This window comes from Stylophora pistillata, chromosome 4 (genome assembly GCF_964205215.1).
Source record: "Stylophora pistillata chromosome 4, jaStyPist1.2, whole genome shotgun sequence".
NCBI classification, from domain to species: domain Eukaryota; kingdom Metazoa; phylum Cnidaria; class Anthozoa; order Scleractinia; family Pocilloporidae; genus Stylophora; species Stylophora pistillata.
The window spans coordinates 16,240,463-16,253,055 of record NC_142522.1 but is presented as its reverse complement, the minus strand read 5'-3'; the positions used below and the strand labels follow the sequence as shown (position 1 = coordinate 16,253,055).

The following is a 12,593-nucleotide window of genomic DNA, read 5'->3' as shown; positions in this document are numbered from 1 at the left end:
TAACCCGCTTTTGTATTTCTTCAAGTTCGTTGGAGAGGTACACGGGAAGGCCGTCATGGAAGACAGGACATGCATACTCTGTAATCGGACGAATACAAGTGCAGAAAAACTGGACTAACTCACGGGTACCAAGACCAGAGCGTTTAAGCTGAGATAAGCAATACAAGCGCTTTTTAGCTTTCTTAACAATGGAGTTAATGTGACAATTCCATTTCAAATCATTAGAGATGTTAAGGCTTAGTATTTTGGCACTAGAAGTTAGGTCAATGGGCTTGCCATTAACAACAACTGGATCGAAAGAAGTAGGGTTGTTAGTGTTAAAGTTTATGAGCAGTTCTTTGCATTTCGTCTCGTTTAGTTGAAACTTATCCTCGGTCGCACGGCTTGCTAGAGTGTCAGCAGCAGCTTGAACGTGACTGTCTTGGTTCTTGCTTATCGTCTCCGAAATAGTGGTATCGTCAACATACTTCCAGAGATCGATGCCAGGAACATCCAGCTCGTTGATCATGATGATAAACAGTCACGGCCCCAGTTTTGTGCCTTGAGGAACCCCCGCTGGGACCGCGCCCCATTCTGAGAAGCAGTCGTGGCCGAGTTTTAACACGCTGTTTGCTCGAGGTGAGAAAGTCGATAATCCATGAGATGACAGCATTGGAGATGTTATATGTACCCAGCTTCTTGACCAAAATCTGGTGGTCGATTAGGTCAAAGGCTTTTTTAAAATCGAAGAGAATCACGCTGACAGACGCCCCGTCAGTAGCACTGTACCAGGCATGAGTCATACTAATTAGGGCTTCGGTGGTGCTTGAACCGGGAACAGTGCCAAACTGCCGAGGGTCGGCCTTAGCGAGTACAGCTGGTTTAACATAACGATCAACCACAAAGTCCTCAGCCAACTTGGAAAGGACAGGTGTAAGTGAAATTGGTCTCAGGTGTTTGTTAACATCATAAACATGGGTCTGCTTAGGAAGAGGGACGACGTTGGCGAGCTTCCAGGACTGGGGGAGACGAACCTCCAAGTATGAGCTATTAAGAATATCAGTAACCACAGGAGCCAATAGGTCCGCGTTCTCTTTCAAAAGCCAGGCGGGCACGCCGTCAGGCCCAGAAGCTTTAGCAGGATTAAGAGCGATGAGCTTCTTCAAGACACTGAACTCAGTAACAGTTGGCGTGTCGGTGTATTGCACAGCAATCGAGACCCCAGAATCCAATGGAGTAAAACAGTTCATTGGAGCAAGAAAGGCACTGTTAATGACGTTAACAAGGGCCGTACGACTAGAGTCAGGCCCTGTATCAATATGCTTCAGGACAGAGGTAGGATCTGTGCGCGTAGCTGATTGCATCCCGCCAAGTGATTTAACTTCTTTCCACCACCTACGCGGTTCGTAGTCCCTCGGATGTTCGAACCGCGTAGGTGGTGGAAAGAAGTTAAATCACTTGGCGGGATGCAAGATTTTATAGCCCACGAAAGCTGTTCAACAAATAAATTACGCGTGATGGGTTTTCCACAATCAATGAAAAGTGGACCCGGCGCAGGACCCCTGTGCTTCAAGTAAAGTAAGGCTGACTCAACTGGGCAATGAGATGGCTGGTGGTTGATGACAATGGAGAAAGGGTGCTTATTATAATTGTGTTTGTAATCAGTGAAAGTAAGTTTGAGTGACATGATCTTTCCCGTAGAATCAACAAGTTGAGTCAATTGACATAATTGAATAGGAGGGCATGCTCCCTGAGTGGGTGCAGTCATCTCACCAACTCGCAGGACTGAATGCATAAAAGGCTAATGAGCACATAGCACGGAACTGCACTTTGATATAATTTGGGCAAGAAAAACTCTCAGCCGAATCAATAAGTTTATGAAGAATAGGTAATGTAATCGGTAATCTTGTATCAACGCGTTGCCCCTTCTTCCTATATCCTTTTAGCATTTGCATAATGAAAAAACTCTTAGATGGATCAGGAAAGTTAGAAAGCTTGTGAAAATAGGTAAGCCGGCTAAAACATAGGTATTCACTGTGAATGGTGCATACCCTTTGTCATACAAATACGCAACAAAAAGTGAATAAAGGCTGATATTTTCTAAAGAAACTGTTTGGGGCTGCGTGGGTGGGCGTAACGAAATAATTTGGATATATCAACAAAGTTGAAATGGTAAATTGGCCACCGTAACGATTACAAAAGCTGACGTTTCGAGCGTTAGCCCTTTCGAGCGTTAGCCCTTCGAGTGTTAGCCCTTCCGGCGCTCCGATGAAGGGCTAACGCTCGAAACGTCAGCTTTTGTAATCGTTACGGTGGTCAATTTACCATTTCAACTTTGTTGATATATCCAAATTATATATGCAATAGATAGATAGATAGATAGATACTTTATTATAAACACCTTGCAGCCATGGGCTGAATTACGGAATATTTACAATTACAGATGATAAAAAGGACGTTTAAAATATTACAACTTCGTCGTTAAGAAAGAAGGAAAATTATCTACATCTTATAAATATGGCTAAAAATAAAACTGTTCTTCAAGCGCTCGGTTTTGCATATGGGGAGAGTGAAATCACTTTTGCGCCTTAGCGCGTATCTACAACTCTTCCTTTGGGGGAGGAGGCTGTGGAGTTTATGGGTGGGGTCACGGACTATCTCGTCAAACAGATTGGTTGAGATTTTTTCCCTCCTTTCGTGAAGTTTCGGTAGGCCAGCCGTTTCTAGTGCTACACAATATGACAGGTCAGGATAGATGATTCTGAGTGCCCTTCTTTGGATCCGTTCCAAATCTTCGCTGATGTGGTTTGGTAGAGAACGGTGGAATACAGGGCTTGCGTATTCCAAGACGGGCCTAATACATGTCACATAGAATTGCACAAGTTCGCTTGGTGCAACTCCGGATCTCTTGAGTTGTCTCAAAAAGTAGAGACGAGAGGAACATTTTCTACTTAGTTCAGAGGTGTGCATGTTCCACTTTAAATCGTGGCTAATGGTCACGCCTAGCAATTTGGCACTGGTGACTAGTTCAAGGGGTTTGCCATTTATGACTAGGGGTTCAAAATCGTGGTTGCTGTTAGAGAATCCAATTCGTAGTTCTTTGCACTTGGCCTCATTCAGTTGGAACCCATCGATACTAGCTTTTCTTGAAAGGACATCCACAGCTTCTTGGAGTCATCATACGTATCTATAGCTGAATGTGTATGCGCCACGTATGGCCGCACTTTGAAGCGCTCCTTAAATTTTCATCTTTTTAGTAGTTTAAAACTCTCCTAAATGACTCAACCTTGCAAAAGACCACTGCTAAACAACCTAGCTAAGTCCTTGTGGCCACGCTATCGTGGAAAGAGAGCTGGGAGATCGACAAAAGCCAAAGAAGCAATAAAAAGTGCTAACGTAGTGGGTGCGACGGGAAGAGAAAAAGAAGCATGCCCGAAAATGTTGTATGAAAATTGTTGAAATAAACGGAATGACCTGTTATAAGTTGGAAGAGATGACTTTTGCAGACTAGCCGACAATAACTCTAAGATTGCAGGTTGAAGCTCTGAGGCTGCAGACAGAGTGGGATTGGTGTAGGAGAACTGTCCATTTGAGGTGCCATTTGCTTGAAAGCCCGTACCTGTAATCGGGACAAAACATCTGCTAAGATTTTACTGACGCCCGCGATATGTTTAGCCTTGAAAACAATGTTGCGGCATAAGTCAGGACAAGCTTTCGAACAAAGAACATTAAGTCCTTGTCCTTGCAAGACTGTCTGTTGATGACATGAACCAGAGCATTGTTATCAGTGAAAAACAGCACATGCTTATTACACATAACATGCCCCCACAGGTAAAGTCTTAAAACAATTGGATAGAATTCCAAGATGGCAATATTACGATAAGCCCAATCACTGGGCCACTTCCCATAACACCAGTGACTACCGAATACTGCACCAAAACCATGAGCTCCCGAAGCATCTGTGTACAAATTAAGTTTGCTAGAGGAAAGGCAATTATCATCTAAAAGAAAGATTTGCCATTGAAATCTTCCAAGAAGTTCAGCCAAAGATCAAGGTCTTTTTTAACCTCTTGATTGAGTCGTATTTTGTGAGAAGGCGATTTGATGCCAATGGTCAAATCAATAAGGCGACGCAAAAAGGCTCGACCTGGCTGTACAACTGAACATGCAAAGTTTAAAAGCCCAATAAGTGATTGCAACTCGCAAAGAGTGACCTTTTTGCGGTGCTGAAATTCTAAGATAGTAGTAACACATTTATCAAGTTTATCCCTTGGCAGCCTTGCCTCCATCAAAACAGTATCCAATTCAATACCAACGAAAGAAAGGGTTGCTGCTGGGCCACAAGTCTTTTCTGGTGCTATGGGAACTCCCAAATATGAACAGAATTCCAGAAAAATGCTTAATTGTTGTTGACAAAGGCACTCTGATGGAGCAATGAATAAAAAATTATCTAATAAATGCAACACATGTTGTATCTTAAACTTTGTCCTGGCAATCCACTCCAAGGCAGAACTGAATGTCTGAATGCAAGAGCTGAAAGCAAGAGCTGGAACAACCCATAGGCATGCAACGGTCATAGTAATACTTATCCTCCCATTTCATTCCCAACAGGCCATAGTCAATGGGGTTTATGGGTAAAGTACGGAAAGCACTTTTTATATCTGTCTTAGCCAAATAAGCATCTGTTCCTACAGTTTTAATGTGGTTGATGACGTCCCCTATGGTTGCATAGCACACCCGGGAGTGTTCAAGAGGTTAGCCATCATTAACTGAAGACCCCTTGGGGAAGGAAAAGTGATGGATTAGTCTAAATTCACCCAAATTCTTTTTTGGTACAACACCTAAAGGTGAAACACGAAACGGGGTAAGGGGGATTATGGAAGGGACCAGCAAGCCTATGGGCTTCCAGCTCCTTAGCAATCTTGGCATTCACAACAGATGGATTTTCCATGGCAGAAATCATGTTATTGGAATCACTGGAAAAACGACTCCCTTCAAAGTGGATAAAAAAAACCATTTATAAAACCGCGAAAAAGAAATTCAGATATGGTAAGTTCATAACCTGTTAAGAGACGTTTAAGTCGTTCCGGATTTACTGGAGTCGGAAGGCTTAGTGCTGGGGAGATGGGATCCACGAAATGCTGTACTGTTAGAGGATGGGGACCTGGCAGTCTGGGGGGTGGAGGCAGATGGGGGACTTGGGCGACGAAAAGTACACGAATTCACCCTGTGATTGCCTTCACATTTAAAGCAATTGTGGCTGTATGCACAACCGTCGCAATGCCCGCCTTTGTGAAATTTGAAACAGTAACCAGCAGAGACCCTTAACTTCTGCTTTACTGAAAAATTTATAACTGGCTTGCGATTATTCGCAAAACTGGATTGTGCTCGTAGCCACAGTTCGCCATGTTTTGTTCCCCAGGGCATAGAGGAAGATTGTGATTGACGTAAGAATCTGAAATTTTCATCATAAAATCTCCAGTCATGTCCCCGGGCTGCCAGATCCCTTATTATTTCACCATACTTCATCAAACTTGGTGCTTCTAAAGGAAACTTACTGGTATAAACACCAACAAAAAACAAAAAACAAGAACCTCATTGATCAATGGTAAATATTTACGCGATTTAGATGCTGACTCTAAACATAAAGAAGGTGCACCACTACCATCAACCGCTTGAACAGCAATTTTAAACTTGTTTTCAAAATTCGGGTTTGAAAGCAAAACCCCAAAATCAATAAACTCATTGGCCCAGATCTTGGCTCGCACTTTATCGGGAACTTTACAGTCCGTAATTGGTAAATTGCAGAAGTGGAAAATTCTCCCTGGGACAGAGTTTTGCTCACCTGCCAAGGACTGGCTGACTTGAAATACTTAGTGCTCCACCAATAACTTGGTTTTGTCTTGGGGGTAAGCAACTTCCTGGCCTGGTTCATGTCTGGGAGGCTGCTCCTCACAGCGGAGGCCCGGAAATGATTCTGTATTCTGTGGTTGGAGGCTGTGAGTCACCTCGTCTGCCACTCTGCTGACAAGGGTTTCAATTGAAGCAGGGGGTGGACCGTCACTGCTGGGCCAGCTGTGGTTTGATCCTTTTCCACGTTCAAACTTTCAGATACACGCTGCCGCTTTTCCTCTGACTCTTTATTGGTCTCAGCTGGCCGCTTGGGAGGCATGGTTCTATAGAAAAACTAAACACTGCAGAATCAAATGTTCACTGACAAAACAGTGGGAGACCATGTCAAGACAATAAACCGCTGACGCAGAAACTTGATAATTAAAATGTGGGTACGAAACCGTTACCCTATCATAAACATTCATCCTCCCAATTAAAAGCCTCAAAATAGGGGAACAAAACTGTTCCTCCCTGTGATCAACCTCAAAATATTGGGACTAAAATGTTAGCCCAAGTTGCAAACGAGAGCAGCAGGGGACAAAAATTGTCACCCTTGAAATAAACATCAAATTATGGGGGCAAAACTGTTAATCCCAATTGTAAAACAACAAGAATATGGGGACAAAAATGTGACGCTAGTTATAAACAGTTAAACAGGGGAACAAAACGGTTAACCCCAGTTGTCAACGATAAGAAAATGGGCCGGGACAAAACTGTTAACCCCAGTTATAAACATTTAAATGAGGGAACAAAACTGTTAACCTCAGTTATCAACAACAAGAAGATGGGGGATAAAACTTTTAACCCCAGTTATAAGAAGTTAAATAGGGGAACAAAACTGTTAACCCCAGTTGTCAACAACAAGTAGGTGGGGACAAAACTGTTAACCCCAATTATAAACATTTAAATAGGGGAACAAAATTGTTAACCCCAGATGTTAACAACAAAAATTCACGGACAAAACTGTTAACCCCAGTTATAATTAAAATACCGTGACAAAAACATCGATTAAATTTAGCCTAGGAAAATTCGAAATCTAGGGACAACTCTGTGTACACCAAGGTCAGAAGAAAGATAACCTTTACCAGTATAAAGCCTCCAGGAGTAGGTATCATTTCTTGTTAAATTACAACTAAACCGAAGCATGTCCCAGGGAATAATTAAACAAAACTTCATACTAAACCCATGAGAAATCAAAGGAAAGGTAAAAAGCAGCAAGGTAAACTAGGTAGAGGAAAATTATGACAAACACGAAATTCACAGCATGGCCAACGCTTTCAAGATTGCTCCCCTATAGCACCTGTACAACAAATACCGGCCAACCGCGTTCAGATGAATGCCATCAGCAAAATAGAAAGGTTTATAAGAGCTAGAGAAGGAAGAATGAGTCCAACAAAAAACGTTAGGTGAAGCTAAGACGACGGAGAGATACTGTTTCAGCACTGAGATGCACTGAAGGAATCCGTCGTACCCGGCGAAAGAAACGCCACGTGAAATAACGTGACAGACGCCTATAACGCGAACAGAAAACGTTTCCAAAAGCAAAGAAACGAGCTCCTCAATTTCCGACCCTACCACTTCAGGCGATAGATTAGTCAAATCATTAGTTCCTAGCTCCAAAATGATCACGTCGGGTTTGAGATGCCGGACCACGTGGGGATCGTAAGTTCGAAGCTTACGAACTGTGCGACCGCCAACCCCGTGAAAGCAAACCTTGGCGTCTGAGAGATTGAAATTCAGGTCCCTACGAGGATGAAAACGAGATGACGAAAGAGTGACCAAAAACAAGGAAAGTAGGGACGCTAGCAAAGCAAACGACAATACCACACAACAAGGATCGGAGGTAAGGACGAGGACATGGTCACACAGAAGATAAAAAACCAAAAAATAATATAACTTAACTCTTTAGAATCGCTAACCTGACATAACTGGGGACCTCAGGACTTATGAGACGTAAAAAATATATAATCTAAAGGTCCAACGTACCTGAAACAGTTCGAAAGTTCGCAACACGTGAACGCTTGAAGAAGGTTAGCGACCTTTTCACAGTCCAGGAGCAAACTATCACTAGAGTGCTACTGTTTTCAATATGACTTCGACATCTCTTTTCTGGACCTTCGATCAGCCCTGCCCTGTTATTTGTAATGCTGTCATCTTGGGATAGGAGATGATAGTGAGGGACTTTTTTATCTTTCTTAAACGCACGCTTAGTTTCAAGCTTTCTATAAGTCGCTAAAAGAAGATCTTGGCGTTCGTGAAAGGTTTCTCGTTCTCGCAAGAAATAGAGGTTATCCTCATAATTTTCTTCAATTATCTGCCTTCCTGAAGCAATTTACACCTTTTTTTACTTAACAATGATTTTCTTTGTCTCTTCTCTTTTAATGTGAGCCCAAAATTAAGGATTTGGTGTTTACTCACGGCTGATCAATTGACCCTTAGCATCTTGGCAATCGTGAAAATGATTTTGTTTTAAATCGCTATAAATCGGCAAAAGTCACCCTCTGAGTTTGATACCATATTTCCCTTGAAAGCAGGAATTTGATTGATCGATCGACTCTACGAATGTCAACAATATGAATTTTAGTGAAATATTAAGGGACAATAGTCTGTGAAGTACAATTCTGAAATCGTCTTCTCTCGGAAGACTGTTTTTGAAGCATATTCTAGTCTTGTAGAGCAATTTTCAGAGACGACATTGATTAAAAGCTCTCCCCCATTAAAGGTTTAAGGTAGTTTTGATGTAGTTAAGCATTTTTCAGTAGTTTGGTGAAGTTTGGTGTTGTTCGATGTTGCTCGGTGTATCGGCTACATCTAATTACTCCTAAGTGTTGATCGGCGTAGTGGTAGTCTGGTTTACTTTGGCGTGCTTCAGGGGAGCTCACCCGGGCGTGGCTTGGGGTAAATGGTACACTAAACTATACAAAAACTACGCTGAACTGCACCAAACTACACCTAGATGTACTGCGGTGTAGTTGACACACCAAACTGCACTGAACTAAACCAAACTACGTGTAGGCACACCAAGCAACACCAATTTACACAATGGACTGGTTCGGAGAAGTTCACACAGGAGCTAATCCAAACTACACCTAGGAGTAATTGGGCCTCATTGGTACAGGGAATTATTCCAAACCGCACTGAGTCACACCAAACTGCGTATAGGTGTAGATCGGCCTAATGAGCTATGCCAAGCTACACCTACACATTGGTACAGGACGTTAATCCCAAAACACCAACTACACAGAACTATATGGTACAGCGACTTCAACAACTACATAGAGATCCACTTGCTACATTAACTTCAGAAACTAGTCTAAATCACACTAAGCTACTCCAGCCACACCAACCTTCATCGAACGTAATCAAATTACACCAACTTTATCAGACGAAACCGAGCTAAGCCACCACCCACACCAGGCCATCAACCACCACATCAACCACACTATTCTTACTTGCCATTGTTTGGGTAACCGTGACCTGATAATCCAAAACCTTTGAAATGCTTGGAGCATTTCGTGCCCTTTCATTTCTGCCTCTTCTTTATTGGGAAAGCAACCAACATCGGTATTAATTTTACTCGATTCATGAGTCATTTGGTATCAATGAAGTGGGGTGCTTCGCGATCGCGTTTCCTTCTCACCCAAAATTGCATCTCAAATCGTTTGTCGAACAAATACACACAAAGAATAGAGCTAAAAAATGATACACAGCATAAATGAGATTTCGTCACAACTCATATACATCGGGGATGCGGCGAAAGCAGACTAATCGATTCATTACGTAGTAAATAAAAATTCGAGTCGTGTAACTTTTCCATGCGAAAAAATCCTAAAGTATAAGGAAGAGTTTAAGCAACTCAACAAAATGTGCTGCTTCAGCGAGTCAAAAAGTTAGGTTTGATTGCGAGTTTGTTGGGAACACTCTAATTGTGCCAGCACGAAATGCATGAAAATTGTTGGGTCCGTTTAAAATCACGGATCTCGATTGTTCAGACCGTTTGAAGGATAGACCAACTGATATCGTAAACACAACTATTCGAGAGTTCATGAAATTGGCTCTAAATCATAAATAACAAACACCAGAGAAAATAAATCGGACTTTCAGGACTAATCGATCGGTACTAGAAATGTACACAGTACAAGCACAGCACATAAATATTGGTAATTCAAGGTTCTAACATCATCCTGATGTCATATTCCGTGTTAGGAGTTTTAATCATTCAAAGCTTTCTTTTGTAATAATAGCACATCGTCATTACTTTTCGAAGAAGAAAAAGTCACGCAAACCGGCCCAAATTGCCGCAAACGCACCCCTTAGTATCTCAAATCTCCATAGAGTTTTAGTCTGGGCTCATTTCGGATCAGTTTAGTAGGTCTCAAATTCTTTTATTTGTTGTCTTTTCAAGCTGGGAAAAGGGTCTATTTGTCTGATACTGAAGTTTCAATTTTATTTTTACGTTGAGTTTCAGGGGTTGGTGTTGCCGCTTTAGAATGGAAATTGGTTTATCCTCGTTTTTCGCCACCTGATGTAAATGCTGCAAGCAACTCAGTAGTAACAAAAATGCACTCGGTAAAATGCAAGTTTTGTAAAACAAGTGCTGCAGTGTATCTAGTGGCATATTCAGGTTAGTGAAAGGTGTAAGTGTCTCACCCAACCCACCCCCAGCCCCTCTTTGGGTAAGTTTCTCGGAAAAAAAAGAAGAAGAAAAAAGGAGAGGAAAAGAAAGAAATTTTTTAAGTATTATCGACAGGAATTATTTCATAGTTTAAAGCTTTTTATAAATGTATCGAAGTTTGTGATCTGACGGTGACTGACCACACAGCATTAACTTTATAAATCTGTGACCATTTAAGCAAAAACCGATATTTAACGAAGCACGTCATCGCCTGTTTTCCTTCTTATCCTAGGGCAGTAAAAACAGCCACAGCGTGCTGCAATTGATGTAAGTCCCTTATTATTCACCAACTCTGCTGGATACCACGCTTAAGTAATATTATCACGCATAGTAATATCGTGGTCTCTAATCAAGAAACACCGATTCGTGTGTGTTTCCTAAATCAGATTGAAGACGCACTCCTTTTCCTGCGCAAAGTAACGATTTCTTTTGGTTATTTTGCGGTGAGAGATTTGCTAAGATTTTAAAAGTTCCTTCACTTAATCCGAGTTAACAATCACCATTTCTTTAAATAGTCGCGTGGTTTGATCCACAAATCTAAATTTTATTTCAGGGGTGTCTCTGGTTCATCTTTTTGTTAGACTGTGTGAAATTTATATGAAAGAGAGATGAAACCATAAATATTCCAAAGTGCAGCTGGAAAAATTAGATGTGAAGACAAAGACTATAATACCTTAGCACCTGTTTTGCAATTTCTGATTTTCAGGTGGAGCTGTATTGCTGGCACATTTTTCTTGTATTTGTACCGAAATATTTATGAATATTGGTTGAGAGATTCTTTCTGGCTTCGACTGACTAAGATAATGTTATCGAACACCTCCATTGGGACGATTAAAGTGCCAAATAAACCGGACAGTTTCCTTTTATTTTTATGGTGTGCAACAAAGGCAGGTCACTTCAATGCAAACAATAGTCAAATTCGACAACTGTCAAAATGGAACTAACCAAACCTGTGGTAATGGACTTTGATTCTTAAATACGATTTCATTTTCTACATTCAAATGATAATGGCAAGAAAGATGAATACTTTTGAAAGAATAGCGATAATTGTGCGTAAACACCCCAGCCATTCTTTCCAACTAAAGTAAATTTAGATTAACCGTTTTTGTTGTTCACAGCTTTTGTTTCTTTCAGAAAACGAAATGAAAAAATCCAGTCAGAAGAAACGGAATTATTAGCCACCACAACATCTCCTTAAAAGAGTCAGTATAGTGCGTCTAACCAATATTCTTTTACCTTTCAACGGTATTCCTATTTAATTCCATATTTTTTGGCCCTCATTTATTTTATTCGACAAACTACTACGTGTCTTTATTGTGTCTGAGTATAATGAAAAAAAAACACTGAAGCGTTTCAAAAATTGACCCCTGTGGTCAGGTTAATCCATTAAACCACTTCATACAATTAAACTACTGCTGGTAAGGAACTAAAAACATTGCTTTTGAAATTTCTACCAACTCGAACGAATTTTTGAATCAAAGATTAAAGAAATGAGAACGTTGATGCATTTGGGTTAGGATCAATAATTCTTTAGTTGCTGAAGAGCGAACATGGGTATGCTGTTTTAACTGTTCGATAAATTTTTAAGCGTAAAATACGCTCTTAAAGTAACAACTTGTGGACCCTAATACGTCAGTTTCTAGCGTTAATTAGTCAGCCATTCCGTACAATCACTTTTATCCCTTCGTTGGAAATTCACAAGTTAGTATCAACACACTCGAAAAAAATCCCTAGAATTATTCAGAAAGCTACGCGAAATATAAGAAAAGTTCCTCGATCGGTGAGCTCTTTGTCCTCATGACGTCGTACTTGCTCAGGATAGAGCCGTCAGCTGTCAGAGAACACAAAATCAGATAACAAATAATATTTTGGTAAAACAGCAAAACTTCGTAATAATCAACTTATTGTCAAGTGCCATTGCCAAAGATGCTAATAAACGCTATTCAATTGCATACAATAGGTGTTGTTCTTAGTTGTTCAATGCAGGCTTCCACTCTACATGAACATTTGTTACACGCTCGCAATTAAAAAGAAATTGCCCCTGGGT

At 41.1% G+C, this 12,593-nt stretch overlaps 1 protein-coding gene and 1 pseudogene across 1 annotated transcript; both read right to left on the bottom strand.

The window, feature by feature from the left end:
* Positions 1 to 3,621: 3,621 nt before the first annotated feature.
* Positions 3,622 to 4,561, bottom strand: LOC148732631 (uncharacterized; annotated as a pseudogene).
* A 494-nt stretch (positions 4,562 to 5,055) lies between these two features.
* On the bottom strand, positions 5,056 to 6,151 carry LOC148732630 (uncharacterized). The gene is given in 3 exon segments (XM_088757880.1): positions 5,056 to 5,597; positions 5,600 to 5,824; positions 6,085 to 6,151. Coding segments are annotated over 3 exon segments (834 nt in total).
* Between the last annotated feature and the right edge of the window lie 6,442 nt (positions 6,152 to 12,593).